Source organism: Periophthalmus magnuspinnatus, chromosome 5 (genome assembly GCF_009829125.3).
Source record: "Periophthalmus magnuspinnatus isolate fPerMag1 chromosome 5, fPerMag1.2.pri, whole genome shotgun sequence".
In the NCBI taxonomy this organism is placed as follows: domain Eukaryota; kingdom Metazoa; phylum Chordata; class Actinopteri; order Gobiiformes; family Gobiidae; genus Periophthalmus; species Periophthalmus magnuspinnatus.
The window spans coordinates 17,259,887-17,283,943 of NC_047130.1; the positions used below are offsets into that span (position 1 = coordinate 17,259,887).

Below are 24,057 nucleotides of genomic sequence, written 5' to 3' on the forward strand. Positions count from 1 at the left end.
ACTCTAGATGCCCCATTGGCCCATAAGGTGTAACCCAGCACACTCTGTGAATGACTCATATGCGCCCCCGTGCTGTTGTATTCTGCTGTGACGGGAGGGAGCACCTTGTTGTTGTTGGGCGTCGTACATCCGGATCTCAAAGATGGGTGGTCTCTCGTTGCGGAGCAGGGTGGCAGTGCCCGTGGTGGTGTCCAGTTTGAAGATGCTCCCACTCCGATACTCGTTCCAAAACAAAAAGTGTTTATAGTGACACAGGCCGAAGGCGTGGTTCAGCTCCTGACCCTCGTACACAGTCTGCAAGAGGAAACAAACAACCGTTACCATGGAAACCCGCCATGTTTAACACAGCAGTTCAGAGTGTCCTTAAAGAAACATTAGCTAAAACAGTGTAAAAAGTAAAACAGAAGAGCCATGGAACAACCAGATAAGCTGCTGGGTCATTACCATAGACTGTATATATGAATGGACATAGCTAACTTGCTAGCCGCCGCGTTTCAAATAGGAAGTGAGGATGGGCGTGCTTCGGGCTCCATCGACTCTGGCTCCAATTTACTTTACATTGAAAAACTGTGCCCCCTCTCTCTGTAACTGCTACTGTCAGACTCGACATTTTGGTCTTAAAATCTTCATATTAATCTGCTCTACATCCTGGTATCCTGATATATTTATTTCACTATTGTGTCCATAAATCAATATATGAACATTAATTAGAGACAAATAAGCTGCCTTTTTCCCCAAAGTTGCTCCCACTAGCGTTAGCAACAAGTTCAATTGACAGAGTTGCTAAGTGCCCACTCCCTGCTAAATCAGCCTTGCTCCAGATTGGCTCTTTGGTTGTTATGATACTCGTGGTTGGAATTTCAAATATGGAATTTGGCTCCAAATTGGCCCCTATAACTACTACTACTAGTACTACTACTCTAGCCTCGATGAGCTTCATTTGACTGGAGCTGAACACTGTGGGTGACGTCACACTCACTTAGTCCACGTCTTTACACAGTCTATGGTCACTACAGGTAAATACTTTTGAATGAAATGAAAGAGGGACAAGATGTTTTTATTCTGTGTTATGCCGCTCATTATCATCATTATCTTTTACTCAAAGTTTTAGTTTGATTGATTCAGCATATCTGAGTGATTCGGTCATTTATGGCTTAAGTGGTCAGAAAATGATTTGTTTTCACCTACCCCTTATCCCCGCCCACTCTGGATCATACTTGTAGGGTTTAAAATGGTCTCACAGCCATTTCTCAACTATAAAAACGTGTAAATGACAATATAATGGACAATATAATAATAAAAAATAAGTCAATCAAAATAAACATTTATGTCGGCAAGTTTGTTCTTAAGGAACTCTGTCAATACCAAGTTAAGAGTCAAGTTATTAAAACAATTATCAGATTATCCACAACACAACAAACTATGAAACAAACAAAAGTAGTTCTGGCCAATGGATCGCACCGAAATTTGGATTTTTTAGCGTATCTGTTATCGGCCTTAAATGTCCATCACAGGCCAATATGCAGTGTTTTGGTCGATCTGCTGCTTAAAGAATACACACAAAGCTTTATATTAACACTTTAATATGAAGAGACAGCTGCACAAAACATGACTACACAGCTCTCTTATGGGATTGTGGTAAAAAAAAAAAAAAAAAAGGCTTGGGGGGAGTTTTTAGACAATTTAAATAACATCATTTGGGGAAAATAATCTAAAATGGCCCCATATATTGGCCCTAAAATGTCTGTAGAGCTCATCGGCCATAAGCTGCTCTGTATTTTCTAGTCACTGTTTTTAAATATACAAGTCCATATAAAACATTAAAAACAGGAGCAGGTGTGTGTATAAAAGTTCAGTGCCAGATTATAAAAATGTGATTGTGGCACCAAAGTATTCAGTTTTGTTTGTCCTTGAAAAATATATTCTATTTTTGTGAAGTAAAACAGCCAGAAGCCCTTTTTCTTCTCAGTCCATGTGCGGTTCCTTAGACCTATACAGTCATGTGACCTGGTATTAAATGTTCCTGTATCAAAGATTAACAAAAAATAGACTTAAGCAGAGGTGGAACTAGTACTCATTCTGTTACTTGAGTAAAACTACAGATACTCAAGTAAAAGTAAAAGTATCACATGAAAAAATCTACTCAAATAAAAGTATTAAAGTACCTGTTTAAAAATGTACTTAAAGAGTAAAAAGTTCAAGTATTTCATGCAGATTTTGAGTCTTAAAAAGCTTCAAATGTGGTGAATTTGATAAAGATTTGAGCTGAATTTTGTTCAACAGAATCGATGGACTCAAAACGTTTTTTCTAGCTGTTTTTATTTGCATATTTTTGTTTTACTCAAACTATGGACGTATAGACAATAACACCTAAAATGTATAAAGTCCAGTGGTAGAACGTAACAAAGTATAAGTCGTAATCTTGTTTTATAACTGATTCTTATGAGTTTAGCTTATGTAAGAAGAAAAACTTTCAAAAACCCATCAGAATATGACATAAAATGAACGCTACACTGGCTTCCTCTATGTGCATATAACAGTCAGAGTAAACATTAATAAACTAAAACAAGCCTTTGCTCTGCGGAGGACCACCCACTGAGGCCTGTAATGAGCTCAGTCTCTGCTGGTTAAACCCTGTCAAAACAATCCCGTTCACTCCAGCGACAACTCCTGTTTTCAGACCAGAGCCGAAAACTCTTCACTGCAAAAACACCAAACGAAATGACTTCAAATCGTAATATTTATTTGATTATATCTGTGTTTGTTCATTGGGATGATTTGGAACTCCTTACTTCTTTGCATTAATTTTATTTAGATTAGATTTAGCAAACGCATCTGTCAGGGGAGTAAAGAAATTACACTGCGCGAAAAAAATGATTACACAGATATGACTTTTGCTAATAACGCTGGTTGTTCTTTAGCCCAGAGGTGTTTTTTCACTCCAAGTATCAACAAAAAAGATTTGACTTTCGGAGTACCACCAGATCTAAACCAGGTCTATAACAGGACTATTCCAGGTCTAATCTAGGACTAAACCAGGTCTTTATTGCTTTTAATGTTTGATTTTATGTTGTAAATTGTGTTATATTTTATTCTTTTATGTATTGTGAAGCGACTTTGAGTGTCTTGAAAAGCGCTATATAAATAAAATGTATTATTATTATTATTATTATTAAACATGCACTGCATCATTGCTAGTATTAACATGCACTCAGCTAGCTAGCTCACTGTATCTCAAAGCTAATGCTAACTTTTATTAAAAGCATAAAATACAAACAAAATAATTAACATATAAAAGTTAAGTGTTTTAAGTAAAGGCTACCTGATTCTTTTTATATGTAGATTACTTCCCTTTTTGGTGTTTTAATATTTATTTTGGGTCAAAATTAGCATTAGCGTTATCACTGAGACACAAACATGTCTCTTTCTCAACACAGAAGTGTATCTGGAGAAGTATTCATTTTATTTGTGTAGTGTTTAACATCATGTCAGTGACATCCATCCACAGCTCCCCGTCCATTGCCTCATCTTTAAATATTTATTCATTTCACTGTGACTTAGCAAAAAACCTCATAGAGATACACTTAGACAGGAGTGAGTAGTGATGCTAGTGGTGCAGTTGTGCAGCAGAGCCAAACGATCAAATGTTTCCTGATTAAATTATGACAACGTATAGCAGTCTGATTTTTGTCTTTTGTCACAGTTTTGTTTTTACAATAAACCTGTGTTCCTATTAAACTGTCTAAATGTTTTTTGAAAAGCATTATCCACTATTCCAGGTCACTTTGGCAATTTTAGTGCAAACAGTAAGTAAGTAACAGTAAGTAAATTTGCAGCTTTCGGGTCAAAAATGTCCAAATCTAAGTGTGTGCTGACTTCAATGGAGTCTGCATTTCCCAGTACTTGGTGACATCACACAAAACTGCCCTTATTACCAAGGTTGCCAGAATTCAGCGACCCAACCCCCACAAGAGCGTACACCGAGCTGTATTTTCTACTGGATTTATGAAAGTAGAGTTCTTCCAGTAACACAGACCTGCCCCCTTCCCTTTCTCTGTGGAGCTTTGGATATGAAGATTTACCACCTGACTGTCATTAGGATTATTTTAAAATCAATAAGTTTAATAGGTCTTTACAGCTCTGGCCAAGCACAATGTTTTTCACCTGTGGCAGCTCTTAAAGCCTCAGGTGAAAGACAACCGCCCAATTCTGGAGAAATCCGTGTACCTGGCAACACTGCTGATTACGCCAGGTGTTTCTGATCACAAACACCTGGCTGCAGGGGCGGAGTTTGAAATGTAGATACTCGTTAGACCAATCACACGGCTCCTTATACTTCCAGACCCCGCCCCTCCTCCCCCCTCACTCTCTCCTTTAGTCCTCCAGGTACAGCCCAGTTTAGCAGCTCTATCTGAAATGCGGTCACGGTCATGGGCAGAGTTTAGCTATTTAGTCCCACTTTAATCATCTTACCTTCCTCTCAGACGTGTTGAGGTAAACCATCTCGATGCGGTCGTAGTAGGCATCCACCCAGTACAGGATTCCTTTGGGGATGTCGAGGCTCAGTCCGTTTGGCCACAGGACGGTTTTACTGGTGAGGAACACGTTTCGGTTTGTCCCGTCCATCCAGGCGCGCTCGATTTTACCACGTTTACTCGCCTTGGGGTCCTCCTCCCAGTCAGTCCAGTACATCCACCTGGGAGAGTCATACACATTTATTTTGTACTGATTTAGCAATTATTCAGGTGGGATTGTCAGTGAATTCAACTGTTACTATGGTGATGATCATTTATTTAAGGTCCTATGTGTATCGGCTGTCATGTGTTTGCCTGTTTGTTGGATTTTTAATGCAACAAAAGTCTCTCGGCTGGCCTGGGAAAACCTTGGGGTACCAACGGAGCTGGAGGAAGTGTCTGGGGTGAGGGAAATCTGGGAGTCCCTACTTAAACTGTGACCCAGCCCTGGATAAGAGGAAGAAAATGGATGGATGGCGTTTAGGCTGTTGTGTGTTTCTCTGTTTGTTGCATTTTTAAAGCTACTTATATTCTGAAGATTCTGTATTTTAGATTAGCAAATTAGGAGGAGCATAAAAAGTACTGTCTATACAATTAAAAAAGATCTCTCTCCCCCCGCTCAGACTTTATGCAGAGCAACTAATTCACAGGAGGTGCAGTCGTCTGGTTTAATTCTGGCAGTAAATCTTTAGTTGTGTGAACTTGTGGTTTCACATGTCCAGGTTTCAAAGTCTGTGACCACGACAGCACAGCTCCACTCTTTATGTGAGTGGCACTGCTCCAACACCACAGTCACAATTGCTCTAAGTGCATTCTGACTGAGGCACCTCTACTCTGTTCCTGTTCCCTTTCTCCTCCAATATCAGTCTCTCTCTCATCTCTCTTATTCTCTCTTCTTCTCTTCTCTTACCCATGCAGAGGATCCACAATGATGGCTCTTGGATGTGTCTTCTTTCCTTCGATCAGAGCCTTTTTCTCCCTCCCTCTCTCCTCCTTCTCTTCTCTTACTTGCCTCTTTATATCTCCTTCTCTTCTCTTATCCCCCTCTTTCTCCCTCGTTCTCTTTTCTTACCCATGTAGAGGATCCACTACGATGGCTTTTGGATGTTATGTTGGATGTTTGATCTTCTTTCGATCAGTCTTTTTGGTTTATGAGCCCTTCTCTCTTTCTCTATCGCTCCCCCTCTCTTAACCCTTCTCTTAATCCCTCTTTCTCCTCTAATATCAGTCTTTCCCTCTCTCATCTCTCTTTATTCTCTCTTCCTCTCTTCTCTTACCCGTGCAGAGGATCCATCTTTGCCATCTTTCCTTCAATCAGTCTTTTTGGTTTGTGAGGCCTTCTCTCTCTCTCTTTCCCTCTCTTAACCCCCTCTCAGTCTCTCCCTCTCTCATCTCTCTTATTCTCTCTTCCTCTCTTCTCTTACCCATGCAAAGGAAACACTACGATGGCCCTTAGATGTGTCTACTTTTCTCCTCCTCTTCATCTCGTACCCCCCCTTTCTCCTTCCTTCTCTTCTCTCACCCCTCTCTTTCTATCTTCCTCTCTTCTCTTACCCCCCCTCTTTATCCTTCCTTCTCCCTCTCTTATCCCCCTCATTCTTCCTCATTCTCTTCTCTTACCCGTGCAGACAATCCACTACAATGGCTTTTGGATGTGTCTTCTTTCTATCAATCTTTTTGGTTTACGAGGCCTTCTCTCTTTCTCTCTCCCCCTCTCCCTTAACCCCCTCTTTCACCTCTAATACTAGTCTCTCCCTCTCTCATCTCTCTTATTCTCTCTTCCTCTCTTCTCTTACCCGTGCAGAGGATCCACTACGATGGCTCTCAGGTTGGTCATCTTTTCTTCGATCAGAGTCTTTTTGGTTTGTGAGGCCTTCTCTCTTTCTCTCCTCTCTTTCTCTCTCTCTTTCTCCCTCCTTTTCTTCTCTTACCCGTGCAGAGGATCCACTACCATGGCTCTCGGGTGGGTTATCTTTCCTTCGATCAGAGTCTTTTTGGTCTGTGAGGCCTTCTCTCTCTCTTTCTCTCTCTGTATCTCCCATTTCTCCCTCTTCCTCTCTTACCTCCCTCCTTCTCTTCTCTTACCCCCCTTGTTCTCTTCTCTTACCCGTGCAGAGGATCCACTACGATGGCTCTCGGGTGGGTCATCTTTCCTTCGATCAGAGTCTTTTTGGTCTGTGAGGCCTTCTCCAGTCGGGCCACACTGATCGTCTTCTTCGGCCCGTCGTCGGTCCAGTACAGGTTATCAGCCATCCAGTCCACGGCGATGCCCTCTACTGTGTGAATACCTGCATGACAACCAGACCAGGAAGTGTCTTAATGCTGAGTGCCAGATCATTACGACAATTAATTGGTGAGAAATTGTAGCTGCTCCATCTGTATAAATATTATCAGCCTATAGAATGTTGTGATGTCATCTGTAAATAGGCAGATTTTTAAACAAACGTAACAAGTTCAAGGGACTAGTTACAAACAAATCAGGCTCAACATTATCGTTTTCAGTTTGAGACGGTGTAATTCCACATTCGTGCGGTGGCTCGATGTAGAGAAAGCTTCAACGGTGGTCATCTGGAAGTTGTATTTGCGATCAAAACGTTTCGGCTCCCATCCAGAAGCCATTTTAAATTTGATGGAACCGGCATGAAGAACTGGGATTAGGCCTGTCACGATAATGACTTTATCAGTATATGAAGCTGGAACAATTATTTTGGAGGTCAATATTTATCGTTCCATTACTGAGATGTTTTTGGATATTTTTTGGCAATATGATAAGATTTAAGGCGTAAAAAGGTTAAATTAATTTCTATGACTCATTACAGACGCAAACTTAGTACAAACTAGTACTAAAGTTTTGTTTTTTTTTACTAGATAGTAGATTTAGGATAGTATTTGTGGTTTAAATCTGCTCTTGGGTTATTGTGTCAGTGGCATAAATTGGTTCCAGTATTATTATTAATTGTCTATATTTACTTTAGCAATATATCAAACTTCAAAAGGCCTAAATGGGACCCATAATGTTGCTGGGAAGTAAACAAAGGCAGGTCAGTTTCACTTTAAAACTCCTCCTTTTGGTGCTGGACTCAGGGCAGGATAAAGCCCAGAGCTTCAAACCAGTTCCAACAAATTAAAAATGGCTTCTGGATGGGACTCAAAACGTCATGATTGCAAAACAGTCTGTTCAAAGTCTCTACAAAAGTTCATTTTGGTTATTTCTTTAGAAAACAATGACTGGTACACACAGTTACATCAGCCCCCGTCCACCGCCTGAAATTATGACATAATCTTCTTGAATATTGATTATGCATCGGTTTCACAGTGACCAAAATATTATGTCATTTGAATGGGCAAGTCCTCAAAAAGTCGATCAAAACAGGAAGTGGCTCAATGAAAAACGTCATATCTTTACACTGTTTGTACGTCGGATGTGATGTTTCCCAGATGGAGAATAAGACTATTTTCCCTTTCAATTGCATGGGATTTTCATTAAAAGAATATTTAAAAGGAAAATCCACAAATGTTGAACCTCATTGTTATTTGTTAGAGTTTGGGTCCATAAACTTGTCATATTAAATCTATAACTTAAAGTCCTTTCTGATGGAAGACATTGAACTTTGTGCCAGTTTTTGTTTCATGTGGGTGGGCCCAGTAATGACAGAGATATTAACCATAAACCAGGTCTGTATTTTGACATTAAAAGGCAAATTCTACCACAAACTATGAGCGGTTTAGGCTATTTCGTCACAAGAAACCAGCTTGTATAAGAGTGACCTTTGACCATAGAATATATATATAAATGGACATAGATAACTGTTTGGCTTCTGTTGGCCTTGCGAACCGTCAGCTGTTATGATTCTGGGCTAAACACAATCAGCTGAATTATGAATGGTACTGTAGGTAGTTAGCTAACCTTCCTTCAAGATGGTGTCCCTCTCCGTCCCGTCGATCTTCTGTCGTCCGATGATGTAGCTGGTGGCGTCGGCGAAGTAGATGAAGTCGCTCTCGGAGTGGAAGTCCAGAGCGCGCGGGTTCATCAGGTTTTCGATGGGGATCATGTACTCATCCGGGACTTTGGCGTTCATGTCCATGCCTCTGATGACCCCCGGGCGACCTTTACCGTACACCAGGAACAGCTCGTGCTCGGGCTCTGCAGCCAAACAGCAATATAGACACTTTTGTGTCTCCCTCTCTGTACGTTACACAAGTCATTCTCCATGATGTTTCTTGTGTTTTTATTGTCCAAAAATCTCCACCAAACTTGTTCCGATCATGTTTTTGCACAATTTGGCTGGTAGTGAGGGGCAGATTAATACAAAAACATTGATATTGACTGAGGTATTGGAGAAATTCTATTGATTCTCATGCAAAAATATTGATACTACAAATTTTCTAAAACAAAAATACAAAATGACTAAAATTGCAAATGTGTTTATTTTAGTTTGTTTCATTTTAAATCAGTTAAAAAAGCCAATGTGAAATTCTGTGTAGTAGAAGAGTTTCAGTATATTTTAAAGACCCTATACCTGATTTTTTTACACAGAACTAGCTCATTTTAAACAGTTTGCAGTGGTCCAAAGTTATTCCTCACTTAACTTATGCATTCAGAGCATCATAACACAACTTTACACAACATTCTGAGACCAGAGCAGAGTTTTGCATTTGTCACGGTAATGCTGTAGCATGCCAACAGTGCACATCCTGAATTATCAGACAATAAAACGCTTAATAACTAGATGCAGACAGCACGCAGCAGACTTATTTTGACCTCAAAAGCTGCTTATACAATATATCTGTACAGCGGGAAGGCAAACTTTGCTCAAATACACGTTTAAAAAAGCAAAAATTAATTGTCATGGTATTACAAGGTATCGGATCAAAACAAAAATTACTGGTATCGCCAATCCCTTAGACATCTGCTCACTGCTTCTAGGTTTGATTTCAAGCCTTAAGATCATTTGAAAAACAAGATATCGATGCGAGTTTGAATGTACTTCTTACTACTACAGTGTATGCATTTAGGACAAGGCCCCAGAGGTAACATGAAGGACTGATTATGTAGTTTAGATAAATTGGTGGAAAACGGTTTGTTGCCCTAATAAATGTTGTGCCTTTAATCAGCCATGTTATTTCCAAGGGCGTTTTTAGCAGATCAATACAACTCTATAATTATTTCACAGAATATTTGAGTTCTTGTTCTACAGCCGCGCGTCTACAGTCTAACCTTGGTCGTCCTTGGTTTTAGATCAATACAGACAGGCGCCCAAAGTTTTTTTATAAGGAGACAAACACTCACAACTGATTAGATTGTTTATGGTCAGAGTGGAAAAACCCATTAACAAAAGTGCTTTAAATTCTGGTGGTTAAAATAAATGACGAACTTTTCCATATTAACACACAGGGCTGGGTACACTTCAGTTTGTTTGGTATGTAAAACAAAAGGTGTTTTTTGAAACAAGTACTAAAACATCCCATATTACAGAAAATGGACTCTTGTGAGCTTTAAGTCATGTTATAATGCTGTTAGCTGCACAAAAACAGACCTGGAGTTGTGTTTTGTTTCATTAACCCTTTATTATTTGTCTGTCTACATCTCCAAAGCTCAAAATGCTCTGTTCCACCTTGTGATGTCGTGAAGTGGTAGTTTTCACATTAACAGCTCCTTTTACCTTTAGTCCAGTACAGATTGGCAATTCCAGGGCTGAAATGATCCAAATGATTCTAGTGAAGGTGTGTGGAGTTTAAAAACACAGTGCTGCACTTCCTGTATTACCACATGATGACATCACAAGGTGGAATACAGTGTTTCTGTTTGAGAGAAGAACTAAAGGAAAATGTTTCTTGCTCGTTTACAGATATACAGCTGCTCTTGAGCTTAAAATCTGCCCATTGTGTCCCGTCTGCATCTAATTAGGAAAGGAGTAAGGAATTATATAGGAATAACTCTGAACGGCTACAAATGGTTTAAAATGAACAAGTGCATTTAAGAATACTTTTTGTTAAGTTCAAAAATATGAAATTAAATAAGTCCAAATTTGTAAAACCCAAATTGTCAACTGAATCACACAGTTTGTCTAGAATTGTGTCACACTTTTGACTCACTTTTGCAGGATTTCCCATCACTGCCGAGGCTGAAACCCGAGCGGCACCGGCAGGTCCGAGTCTTGTGCCCGTTACCAAGGAGACAGATGTCCGAGCAACCGCCGGGTTTACCGAACTGATCCAGCTCACAGGCATGACTCCGAACTGATGAAGGAGAGAAGAGGGGGAGGGAGAGAAGAGGGAGAGAGAGAGAAGAGGGGGAGAGAGAGAAGAGGGAGATAGAGACAAGAGGAAGAGGGAGAGAAGAGGGAGAGATGAGGGAGAGGGAGAGGAGAGGGAGAGAAGAGGGAGGGAGAAAGAAGAGAGAGAGAGAGAGAGAGAGAGAAGAGGGAGTCAGTAAGAAGAAGAGGGGATTGGGTCAGGAAGTGGAGAGAAGGGAAAAGAAAGGAGGAGGGGGAGCAGGAGAGGGAAAGAGAGAAAGAAGCGAAACAGGAGGGAAAGAAAGAGGGAGAGAGAGTGAGGGGGGAAGGATGGCGGAGAGAACATGTTATTTTTCTGTGAGTGAACATTCTTCTTCTAACTTTTCTCGTGGGAGTTTTGTATCGGGGTCCACCACCTGCTTCACATCTACCTCAATCTCTATGGAGGCAAGAGGGTGACACCAACAGGACAAGTTACAGGTCAGATCTGTGGAGAGGCCACCGCATTCACCTTAAGAATCCATGGCTGTGTTCGAATTTCCACACTATTTCCTACAGGAGGCGCTATTTAGGGGTCACGCCATTTTTAGTGGTGTCCGAATGTCCAGTTGGTGAAAAAGTAGTGCACTCAAAATTTCCCACAATGCACCTTGAAAAGCAGAGGGCATCAGTGGTCACTCAGTGGATTTGACCGCTCAACCAATGACGTTTATGTCAAGAGCGGGATTCAAACCACCAGCCTTCAGATCAGTGGACAAACGCTCTACCAACTGAGACACCTTCAAAAATTAAAGACGTGATGGAGCGTCTCACCGGGGGGCTGCCTCCGCTGGTGGTACACGTGCAGAGCTCCGCCCTTGTCCACGCGCGTCACCACCTGGTAGTCAGAGCTGTTGAAGCGGTTCACTCGGATCACGCTCGTCTTCGGCTGCATGTTGGCGTTGTCCGAGTTTGTGGCGTAAAGGTAATTCTCAAACACCGTCAGACCGTACAGGTGCTCGATCTGCAGACAGGACGAGACAGAGACAAAGACCTGAGTTTAACCAATGGAGGACAAAAACTAAACCTACGTCAGTCCATTAGCAAATGCATCAACATGGAGACTGCAGGGGACTGTAAACTGTAAAATGTCAAATATAATCTCCCAAAATAATGCAAACAGGAGCAGACAAAATATTCAAATGTTAAACTAATTTTCTATGTTAAGGATAGTCATTTTTATTTATTTATTTATCTTTATTTCTACAGGGAGACACAACAAGAGCACTCAGACTCTTCTTTTCTAAAGGCCTGTTCAAATACACAACAATATAAACAAAACCAAGCAAACCCCAAAAAAACTGCATAGGTCCATTTAAAACATTATAAACAGGAGCAGGTGTGATTATAAATGTTTGTCTCCACATTATTAAAGTTCTGCAGTGGCTCTGTTCACTGTTCATGTCCTTCAGATGTGTTCCATTTGTGGGAAGTGAAATAACCAAAAGATTTTTCAGTCCCATTCAGTTCTACTGCGGACAGTTTTTACACAGAGACAATCATGAGAGCTTAGATTAAAGGTTTTTCTCCACCTCTGCTCTTTCCTGTTCTGTCTCCCTCTCTCCTCCTCTTCCTCTCACTCCCTCTCCTTGTCCTATCTCCCCCTTTCTCCTCCTCTCTCCCCCTCTCTCTTCTCCTCTCTTCTTCCTCTCACTCCCTCTCTCCTCTCTATTGTCCAGTTTTTAGACATAAACAATTTTATATGAAGGAGAGAAAGTTCTACCTCTTCCTCCTTCTCTCCTCTTCCTCTCTCCCTTTCTCCTCTACCTGTCTTCCCCTCTCTCCTCCTCTCCTTACTGCTCTCTGTCTCTTTTTTCTCCTCTCCCCCTCTCTCCTCCTCTCCACTTCCTCTCTCCTCGTTTCCTCTTCCTCTCTCACTCCCTCTCTTCTCCTCTCTCCCTCTCACTCCCTCTCCTCCTCTTCTCTTCCTCTCACTCCCCTCTCCTCTTCCTCTCGCCCCCCCTCTCCTCCTCTCTCCTCCTCTCCTCTATCTCACACTCTCCTCCTCTCCTCTTCCTCTCCCTCTCGTCCTCTTCTCTCTTTCCTCTCACTCCCTCTCTCTCCTCTCACCCTCTCTCCTCTCTCCTCTCCTCCTCTCTCCTCCTCCTCTCTCCCCCTCTCTCCTCCTCTCTCCTCCTCCCCCTCTCTTCCTCGTCTCTAAACAGGTGACATATTGACTCAGTCTGTGCTTATATTCCTTCATAAATACATGTATTCAGTGTTGTTCTTCTCACAGATGTGATGTTTAACCTACGTACTTTCTCACAGACTGAACAGTGATGCGTTTAAAATCATCGTCTGTTATGAAACGAGGGTCTGAGTGAAACAGTGAATCTGAACGTTTCAAAGCAGAGGCTGAAGTCTGCGTGTGGATTAAACCTCCAGAATCTAACATAGAAACAAAGGCAGGTGGAACATTTCTTTTCTACAACTCAAAACAGAACGTTCCTCCTATATCTACAACTGTTTACATCTAAATACATCTTTATTTCGTAAAAGTACAACACAAAACTGCATTTGAAACATATTCATATTCGGTGGCTGTGTGTCCTCACTCAAACTCAAACCTGATGCAACAATTTCACAAAACATCGTACAGCCCCGCAGACAAAATGGAAGTGCAGTTTAAATGGATGTATTCAATGTTTTGTGGAGTTGTCATGACGAGAGAGACGGGAAACTGAAGGCCAACGGCAAACGGGCTACAGAGGCGTACGCTACAGGACAAGGGGTTAACCGGGGTTCTACAGCTACTAGTTTTAGGATCGATTGTGCTGGACAGACCAGGCTAGCATGTGGTAAGAAACATGAGAGACGTCACCGTATCTGACTTATTCCAATTGATAAACTCATCTAATAAAACCTGTAATTGAGTCTACTATATTAAACAACAATTATTTTGCTTAACTGAACACACCTCACCTCTTTACCTCAAGTCTAATTTGGTTTTCCACACAGACTCGTCTATAAAAGCCAGTTCTACGCTGTGACTTGCGGCTTCAGTTAAATTAAACCTATTTCTCTTGTCTGTTGGACGCACTTGGACAGGTTTAAGGATGTGTCTGCAGCCCCACACTGAGAGTATTACACAGTATTCATCAGGAGAGCTAATGAAACAGGAAGTTGTCCTTTGTCTGTGATCGTAACTCAAGACGAGAGAAACACAGGTTTAATACCAGAGACATGAGGAGATTTTGGGATATACAAAGGAGCGATAGCTATTTATCTCTCTTTATATCTTGCTCTAAAACACTCAAATGAGGCTAGAAATCCAGGGGTAATAATGGACTCAGACTTGAACTTTAACAGCCACTGCAGCTTTTTAACATCTAAAAAATATTGCAAAACTCAAAGGTATACTAGAGAGAAAAGCACAGGCGTTCACTAAGCGTTTACCTTCTGCACGTTTTTTACAAACAGGGTCTGTATTTTCACTAAAGTCGGCTGCGGTCGATCAGTCATAGTCACCATTTGTCAGTGCTCTTCTGTGATTGGTCGACCAGCTGCTGGGCACATTTGAACCACACAGCTGGAGGATCTCAAAACAGAGGATCTCGTGAGATTGTGAACTCATAAATACCACGAGAATCCATCTTGCTGTCCTAGATAGGTTAAAGGTGCACTATGAAACCTTTCTGTCGCCTGCTGGTCTCCATGGTCACATCATTGCTCTATCTGTAATTCTTCACAGTATGGAATTAAATCAATTGATCTGGCTCTTATTCAATTATAGGTTTATTGATTTCTTTTTTTTGGCTGTAAAATGACATGCATTCTTACAGTGAGAATGCATTTCCTTTCCACAGATCTGACTTGTAACTTGGCCACGTGGCATCACCTGATTGCCTGTATCAGAAAAGTTACGTAGTGCAGCTTTAATTTTTTTAAATCACTCACATTTTAGCTGTTGATTATTATTATTATTTAGGCCAATTATTATTATGATGATTATTATGATGATTATTATTATTATTATCATTTTTTATTTATTTATTTTCATTTTTTATTCGATTATATGTTTTATTATTATTATTCATATTATTATCATCATCATCATTTTTTTTATTTTATTTTGTTATTAATTATTATCATCATAATCATCATCATCATTATTATTATCATTATTATTATCATCACCATTAATATTATTAAAGATAAAGTTGAAAATACTGCAGTCCCTCACCAGTAGTCCTTGTATGATGGTGTGTCTGTTCTTGCCCTCATAGTCCACCACCTCGATGTAGTCCAGGTAGGCGTCGGCCCAGTACACCAGTCTGCTGACCAGGTCCAGGGTGATGCCGTGAGGAAACACAATCTTACTGTCCACCAGTTTAGTCCGGTTCTGCCCATCCATGTCGCAGCGCTCCACTTTGGGGATTTGACCGTAGTCTGTGAAGAACACCTTCCTACACAGACAGAATACAGAGAGGGAAGTTATTGAAGCTTTGACTTTGTATAAAAAGTACATCTGTGTACTCGTGTCTCAGTTGTCTTGGTGGGGGACACGGCAAACGAACACTGAATTCTGTCAACTGAGCGTTTTAAATGAGAATATTATGTTTCTTCACTCATCTAAGCTTACATCTTTAGGATATTGCTACGATATAATGAGACCAGTGGTGGAACGTAACAAAGTACTTTTTAGGTATCAGTACTTTACGTAAGTACATTTTACAGTAGATACTTTTTACTTTTACTTCAGTACATTTGAAAGCAGTATCTGTACTTTCTACTCCACTACATTTTTGAACTGGACTGAAAAGTAAAAAGTACTTTTCATATGATTTGAGGGTTTATTTTTACCATTTTCGTGGAAACATCCTGACTAAAGTTTTTAAGTTCAAGCTTCTATTTTGAGCAAAACAAAAATAATAAATACACAAAATTCATAAGAAAGGTTAAGACACTGATTCATATTGCAGCTGTTGATTAAAATATCCATCATTTTTATACTATCTGTTACTTTTTACTCTTAAAGTACATTTTTAAACAGGTACTTCAATACTTTTACTTAAGACAATACTTTTACTTTTACGTGAGTAAAGTTTTACCTCTGTATCTGTACTTCAGTAATAAAACTTGAGTACTTTATCCACCACTGAGTAAATAAGTAATCTAGCGATCTCTCCTGGACCCTGTTTGAACCTTCCTTACAGTTAGCTGTACGAGCCAGTCCAAGACTCCGCCCACAAGCCTACATCACCCATGCTCCCACACGACAAATCTCCATAAATATACAAAAACATGATACAAAACAATACACTGCAACTTCACAAACCCAATGTGATGCAGTATTTTCATTAGTGGGATGCAGCTGATTGTGTTGTGATAGCTCTCTGAAGGGGGAATGACTTAGCATAGAGAGCAAAGGGAGGGGGATTCAGACCGTCAAAAATGAACATGAAACAAACCTATTAATAAACATGTTAATAGGTTTTTTTGGGGCGAATTTAGCATTTTCAAAACAATAAAATGTAATGTTATGATCTAAATATGTTATGTTTTAGTAGTTAATACCCCATAGAAGCAAAATACCCCCTCTGTAATGCCCCATAGAAGTAAAACACCCCCTTTAGTACCCATAGAAGTAAAATACCCCCTTGTATTACCCTGTAGAAGTAAATACCCCCTCTTTAATACCCCACAGAAGTAAAATACCCCTCTTTAATACCCCGTAGAAGTAAAATACCCCTCTTTAATACCCCACAGAAGTAAAATAACCCTCTTTAATACCCCGTAGAAGTAAAATACCCCTCTTTAATACCCCGTAGAAGTAAAATACCCCTCTTTAATACCCCGTAGAAGTAAAATACCCCTCTTTAATACCCCACAGAAGTAAAATACCCCTCTTTAATACCCCGTAGAAGTAAAATACCCCTCTTTAATACCCCACAGAAGTAAAATACCCCTCTTTAATACCCCACAGAAGTAAAATACCCCTCTTTAATACCCCGTAGAAGTAAAATACCCCTCTTTAATACCCCACAGAAGTAAAATACCCCTCTTTAATACCCCGTAGAAGTAAAATACCCCTCTTTAATACCCCGTAGAAGTAAAATACCCCTCTTTAATACCCTGTAGAAGTAAAATACCCCTCTTTAATACCCCACAGAAGTAAAATACCCCTCTTTAATACCCCGTAGAAGTAAAATACCCCTCTTTAATACCCCACAGAAGTAAAATACCCCTCTTTAATACCCCATAGAAGTAAAATACCCCTCTTTAATAACCCGTAGAAGTAAAATACCCCTCTTTAATACCCCGTAGAAGTAAAATACCCCTCTTTAATACCCCGTAGAAGTAAAATACCCCTCTTTAATACCCCGTAGAAGTAAAATACCCCTCTTTAATACCCCGTAGAAGTAAAATACCCCTCTTTAATACCCCACAGAAGTAAAATACCCCTCTTTAATACCCCACAGAAGTAAAATACCCCTCTTTAATACCCCGTAGAAGTAAAATACCCCTCTTTAATACCCCGTAGAAGTAAAATACCCCTCTTTAATACCCCGTAGAAGTAAAATACCCCTCTTTAATACCCCGTAGAAGTAAAATACCCCTCTTTAATACCACGTAGAAGTAAAATACCCCTCTTTAATACCCCACAGAAGTAAAATACCCTCTTTAAACAGCAGTCTGGATAGAGGTCATGAAAACACCCTGACAAAAATGCACATATTTTCCAAAATGGCTATAAATAAAACACGTCACACCGGAATATTCAAATCACCTAAAGTTATTAACCTTGGTGTCCATTTGCCTTTCACACACACACTCACTCATACACACACAGACACACACACACACACACACACACTCACACCATGTGGAGATGAGACCGCTTCAGGCACAACAACTCCGCACAAAACCTCCATCAGCGCATGTGGAAATTATTACTTAGTCCCATTTCCTTTGACTGTGATAAGGCCAAAGGAGAAGTGATGTAGAGAAGCAAACCGGGACATTGTTGTTAAACCAATTATAATATATAGACTATTATAGATACAGGCCGGGACGCGTCTTTGGCAAGTGCAAATACTGTTTATAATATATGAGTAAATAAAACAGGTTCGGATTAGGGATGTCCAGATTATTAACAGAGCTTCAGACAGAGCGGCGCCTCCGGTTAGCTTTGACCTCTAAGAGTTGCCGTGGAAAAAAAAAAAAAAAAAAAGACCAAGGACTGTTGCACAATGTCCTTTGAGAACTTCTGGGGGTCGCGATTAAAAAGGGTGCTTTGTACTACCACGAATATTACTTTATGGACTTGACAGATCGGACGGTATTTTAAGAGGTCAACAAATATCTGTGTACTTTTATTGCACAAGCGTAATACAGGAAGTGCTCCATTGTGTTTTTAAACTCCATACACCTTTACTAGAATTATTTGGATGATTTTAGTGCTGGAATTGTCGATTTCTACTGAACTAAAGGTAAAAGTTTGAGGGGGTAACAGTATTATAACTTGGGGTAAACCTCACAAGAGTCAATACTGCGTAAAAAAGGAAGTTAAAGGTCCTATTCTCATAAATATCAACAAGCTTCTTCATATGTGTCTTTAAATATATTTAGTTATTACAGCTCTTTATGTGTACGTTTAAGGGAGGAGTTTACGAATATGTTTTGGTTTTAGGATTAAAATGAAACTCAGCAACTTTTTTGTTACTAAACTCTGTATATGGTGTTGTTTTTTTTTGTTTTTTTTCTTCCTGGTCCCTTTTCACAATGTTAGCGCAAACTGGGTAAATTTACAGCTTTCTTGTCAAAACAGTTAAGCGTGTGCTGTCTCCAGTGGTGACAGCAATTTCAACTACTATGTGACATCATGCAGAACTGCCTGATTACATCCAGGTGTTTCTGATTACAAACATCTGCCTGCAGGGGGCGGAGTCTGGATACCCGTTAGACCAATCACACTGTTCCTTATACCTCCACACCCTGCCCCTCCTCCCCTCTCACTCTCCCCTTTAGTCCTCCAGATCTCAACTCTTCCTCTCCCTTCACTCTCCCCTTTAGTCCTCCCGACCCTGCCTCTTCATCCTCCCTCACTCTCCCATTTAGTCCTCCCGACCCTAGCTCTTCCTCGTCCCTCACTCTCCCATTTAGTCCTCCAAACCCCGCCCCTCCTCCTCCTCCCTCACGTCCCCCTTTAGTCCTCCCAACCCCACCTCTTCTTCCTCCTTCACTCTCCCCTTTAGTCCTTCAGACCCCACCGCCTCCTCCTCCCTCACTGTCCTCTTTAATCCTCCCAACCCCACCTCTTCTTCCTCCTTCACTCTCCCCTTTAGTCCTCCAGACCCCGCCCAGTTTACATCTCTATTTGAAATGTGATTGTGGGCGGAGTTTAAGTGTTTATCTGCGTGTGTATTAACATTTGCATGTTACGATGGCGTGTTTGCGTTGTACTGACCCCATGTTTGGGTCCAGAGCGATGCCCTTTGGGTTGTAGAGTTCCTGGTCGAGGAGCGTCACACACGTTTGTCCCTCACGGTCACACACAAAGATGCGATCATCCACGTCATCCACAAAGTAAAAGTTCCCCGTGAGCCAGTCGATCGCCATCTGCTCCACATCTGCACAGGGACAGGACCGGCACACAGTGAGAGGTTTGCAGCACGCAGCCAAGTCACAGCCATGTTTGTTTTATTAGCCACTTATTAAGTCGGAGCGCTTCACAAAACAAAACATTACCACAAGCTCAAATATTTGTAAATAAGGACATTAAAACAGTATTAAGTAAATATCTGTGTAATCCCCCAGTCGTCTAGGTCTGATCCATAGTAAAAGCCTTTTATTATGAGGTAAAAGTAGAATTTGATTGCACAGATTACATTCAAAGATGTCAACATCGGGCGGTTTACTGTAATGGACACACCAGAGGAAGTTGTATTTGAGAACACGGACGTAAATCAAAGTTAAACATAGAAAAAAGGAAGTCTGAAGGAGGAAGAGCTCTTTCAGTGTGACGTGATTCAATTCTGATTCAATACTTTTGGTTTTTGGTTTGTTTTTCATTCTTAAAAAAAGCTAATCAAATTTGGTTTGGACAACTCCATTTCCAAACATATGTTAGTCCTGAAGACACATTTAGAAACAGATAAAACATACTTTTTTTTTTTTAAATGCTCAGTCGCTTAAGGCAAGGCAAGTTTATTTATATAGCACAACTGGTCCACAAAGTAATTCAAAGTGATTTATAGAATAAGAAAGACATTAAAATCACAATACAACAAATCAAAACATAAATAATATTCATAAATTTAATATTAAAAGACCCTTTCAGTTATATGCACAGATAAACAGAACCATTTGAGTCTGGATTTAAACATTGTCAAAGTAGAGGCCTGTCTCACATCTTCAGGAAGAATGTTCCAGGTTTTAACTGCACAAAACTGAAACTCTGATTCCCCATGTTTAGTCCTGGTTTAGTCCTGGTTTAGTCCCGGTTTAGTTACGGTTTAGTCTAAAGTCTATTCTCTGAGCCACAGGAGCCATAGACCTGAGCACAGGACACATGTGTGAAGTACTTCCTGGTTCTAGTCAGGACCCGAGCAGCAGTGTTCTGGATGTACTGCAGTGTCTTAAGGCTCGTGTGGAGAGGCCAGTGAGCAGGACATTACAGTGATCTAACCTACTGGAGACAAATGCATGGATAAGTCTCTCTACATCTGGTTAATTATTTTGTGCATTATTCATTTACTCCAGACTTAAGAAGGTCAGCCATGTCTGTCACCACAGCCACCACCAACACTCAACACACACACCGCAAAGAGGAAAGGAGTCTGAAGTGTCTTGCCCAAGAACAAACCAACAGTACACACTGCACACAGCTGGAATAAAAATACTTTAGACAATTAAATTGATGGGCACCATTTTCTCCGGACATTTTGTGATATCCTTAAAAATAATTGCCGAACAGTGACAGCAGTGAGGAAAGGCTTTTATACTTTACAACAGAAAACTGCAATAGTCTCTGTGTACAGTAGCACTCTAGCTAGCTCACTGTGCCTCAAAACTAACATCACTTTTATTAAAATCATAAAACATAAAATAAACAACCTATTAAAATTCAGATTAATTAAAATAAAGACTACAACGTTATTTTTATATGTATTATAATTCAGTTTGTGGCATTGTTTTAATATTTATTATGCCTCAAAATTAGCATTAGTATTAGCGTTAGCATTGAGACACAAACATCTCTCTTTCTAAACCATAGACTATATAAAAAGGTGGACTGAGTGAGTGTGACGTCACCTACAGCGTTCAGCTCAAGTCAAATGAAGCTCATCGAGGCTAGCAGTTATAGCGGCACATTTAGAGCTATTGCTAACACTAGTGGGTGTGACCTCGGGGAAAAGGTGCCTGATTTGTCTGTTACAAATGTTCATATGTTGAGTTACAGACACAACAGCGAAATAAAACAGCGAAATAAAAAACCCAGGATCATATAAAGTGGGTACGAGCATTTTAAAACCAAAATGACGAGTCTGACAGCAGCAGTTACAGAGAGAGGGGACACAGTTTTTCAATAGAAAGTGAATTGGAGCCAGAGTCGATGGAGCCCAAATCTCGCACATGCTCACTTCCTGTTTGGAATGCAGCGGCTAGCAGGTTAGCACAGAAGAGTTCTCCCTGTCCACTGCCTGATGTTTAAATATTTATCCATTTTAGCGTGACTCTGCATAAAACGCAAAGATATAATTAGACAGGAAGTAGTTATGCTAATGCTAATGCTAATGCTAATACAAGCTGTAAATTGAATTCACTTGTGTAGCCAACCTGCCTTTACCAGTTGTTATTCCAACATAAGCATTTCTGACCACATTTAGTGCCATTATAAAGGTTAAGATCTGTACTATTTTCCATATGTAGCCCCACCCACTGAAGCAGCGCCCGTACCTATAGATCCCAACACCACCACCACCACACCAACGTAGGCCGCGCTGACGAGACGGCAACAAGAGAGCGACCACCAAACCCCTCCATGAAAAGCCCCTCAGAACACAGCTTGGACCACAGGGGAAGAGGTAAAGAATCAACACGGGACATTAATAGAGCTGTAACATTGGGTCATTCTGTGGAGCCACTTCCTTCCTTTACTCAAACAACCGCCCCGACCACAAGCACCCAGCGCACACAGACGCTATTGTTCAAATCAAAGACAAGACGCTGTTTTAAAACGACTTGGGCTGAGTTGATGTTAAATCAGCAGGAGTTATTTCAGAGCTCAGACCCTCCACAGTTTAGACACAAGAACAGAACAGGAAGAAGTAGTACATTCAAAAATATACATTATCACCACTGTGATATCTGAAATAAATACAAAATGTTTTTCAACAATTTCATTTTGTATTCAAATTGAAGAAAATTATTCAAAATTAATAATGCAGCTCCAACTTTGCTCAGTCGGCCTTTTCTTTTCAAACCATCAGACAGAGAATCAGCCCCAGACTCTGAATTTGTCTGTAGATTTGAATAATTTTACTAGAAAATTGAAAAAGTACATTTTAGATCATCAAATGTGTCGACATCAGTCTAGGTCAGGGGTGGGCAAACTTTTTGACACAAGGGCCACGGTGGGTTGTAAAATTTGACAGAGGAGCAGGGCCATATATATATATATATATATATATATATATATATATATATATATATATATATATATATATATATATATATATATATATATATATATATATATATATATATATATATATATATATATATATATATCTCATTGGCTCATGATTGTACAAATTGTTTTCCAAATGCATTAATTAAATTCATTTTTTATTTATTAAATTTCAGTTAAACACAGCAGAAAAACTTTGAACAAGGTTTACCCTTACCTATTTTAATATAATTTGGTCACATTTGGCGGGCTGGATTAATACGCCCCAAGGGCCATGGGCCGTAGTTTGCCAATGTCTGATCTGTTCATTTGTACTATTCTGTTTCACTGTAAAAACCTGCCCATATTTATATGTGTTTGGACTGTAGGACACATTATGTGTTGGGCATGGGGACATTTTATTGTATTTTATTTCTACTGTTAATGTTGAACTGATCTTATACTGTTATTTAATGCATTTGTACAATGTCCTTGACAAATAAAGAATAAATACATAAATAAAGAATGTTTAAGTCTCTTTTTGTCCCATTTGGAGAGTGTTAGTTTGCACTGTGTTCATTTTAAATCAGTTTATTGAGCTAAAACAATGGTTCTATTGACTTAAAGTGGATATATTCTGCATTCTTGTAGCATTAAAATAAGTTTTCTGAATTAAAATAATACCTTCTCATCTTAATTAGAAAACACACTAATAATAATGACATAGCACCGATCCATGGGCGGGGATAGGGGGTAGGTGAAAATGGAGATTTTCTGAGCACAATATGAAGATGAATGGAAGAACAACAAACAGGATGAATCAAACTAGAGATATTTAGACCTTTAGAGTAAAGTGAATCAGGATGAAAGAGAGGGAGAGAGAGAAAAGAGAAGAGATGTTAAACAGAAAGAGCAAGGGAGACAGAGAGATAAACAGAGGAAGAGAGGCAAAGAGAAAGAGAGGGAAAGACAGAGGGAGAGAAGAGTGAGTGAGAAAGAGAAAAAGGGAAAGAGACAGAGAGGAAAAGAGAGAGACAGAGGGGGGATAGAGGAGTGTGAATGAGAGAGAGAGACAGGGAGAGTGAGAGACAGAAGACAGAGGGAAAAGAGAGCTATAAACAGAGACAGAGAGACAGAGAGAGAGAAGGAAATAAAGTGGGAGAGAAGAGTGAGAAAGAGGGAGAGAGACAAGAGTGAGAGAGAAAGAGAGAGAGGGGGGAGAGGGAAAGAGATGGAGAGAGCAGTGTGTGTGTGTGTGTGTGAGACAGAGAGACAGGGAGAGAGAGAGGGAAAGAGAGAAACAGAGAGAGATACAGAGAAAGAGGCGGGGATGGAGGAGAGGGAAAGAGAGAGAGACAGACAGAGAGAAGGAAGAGGAGAAGGTAAGAGAGAGAAAAGTGAGTGAGGGGACTTCACAACCACAAGAGATATTTTTACAGCTGTGGCCCTGGAGAGCTCCAAACATCGAGCTAAAAACAAGACACAGACACAGGGACAAAGGCATTTTAAACCTGTTATGTGAACACGGACTCACTACATGTTTCTGGAGTAGAACTGAAGTATTGTAAAGTACTGAGAAGTATTACTACAACTTCAACAGCTGCATTCATGTGGCCACACTACTAACATCCATCATCCCTCCATCATCCCTCCA

The 24,057-nt window shown here is 40.2% G+C and overlaps 1 protein-coding gene across 4 annotated transcripts in view; it reads right to left on the reverse strand.

Moving 5' to 3' along the window:
* The window catches only part of LOC117371683 (low-density lipoprotein receptor-related protein 1-like), a 258,778-nt gene that overhangs the window by 134,528 nt on the left and 100,193 nt on the right, over nucleotides 1-24,057 (reverse strand). The window contains exons 7-14 of one of the 4 annotated variants that reach the window (XM_055222032.1): nucleotides 19,200-19,362; nucleotides 14,973-15,195; nucleotides 11,564-11,753; nucleotides 10,611-10,754; nucleotides 8,422-8,658; nucleotides 6,622-6,802; nucleotides 4,474-4,696; nucleotides 105-294 (exon numbers count right to left, since the gene is read on the reverse strand). In XM_055222032.1, coding sequence (XP_055078007.1) covers nucleotides 105-294; nucleotides 4,474-4,696; nucleotides 6,622-6,802; nucleotides 8,422-8,658; nucleotides 10,611-10,754; nucleotides 11,564-11,753; nucleotides 14,973-15,195; nucleotides 19,200-19,362 — 1,551 coding nt within the window. Of the gene's footprint in view, nucleotides 1-104; nucleotides 295-4,473; nucleotides 4,697-5,424; nucleotides 5,481-5,791; nucleotides 5,802-6,310; nucleotides 6,394-6,621; nucleotides 6,803-8,421; nucleotides 8,659-10,610; nucleotides 10,755-11,563; nucleotides 11,754-14,972; nucleotides 15,196-19,199; nucleotides 19,363-24,057 lie in introns of those variants that run through there. The other 3 variants (XM_033967384.2, XM_055222034.1, XM_055222033.1) reach the window with 3 other exon arrangements.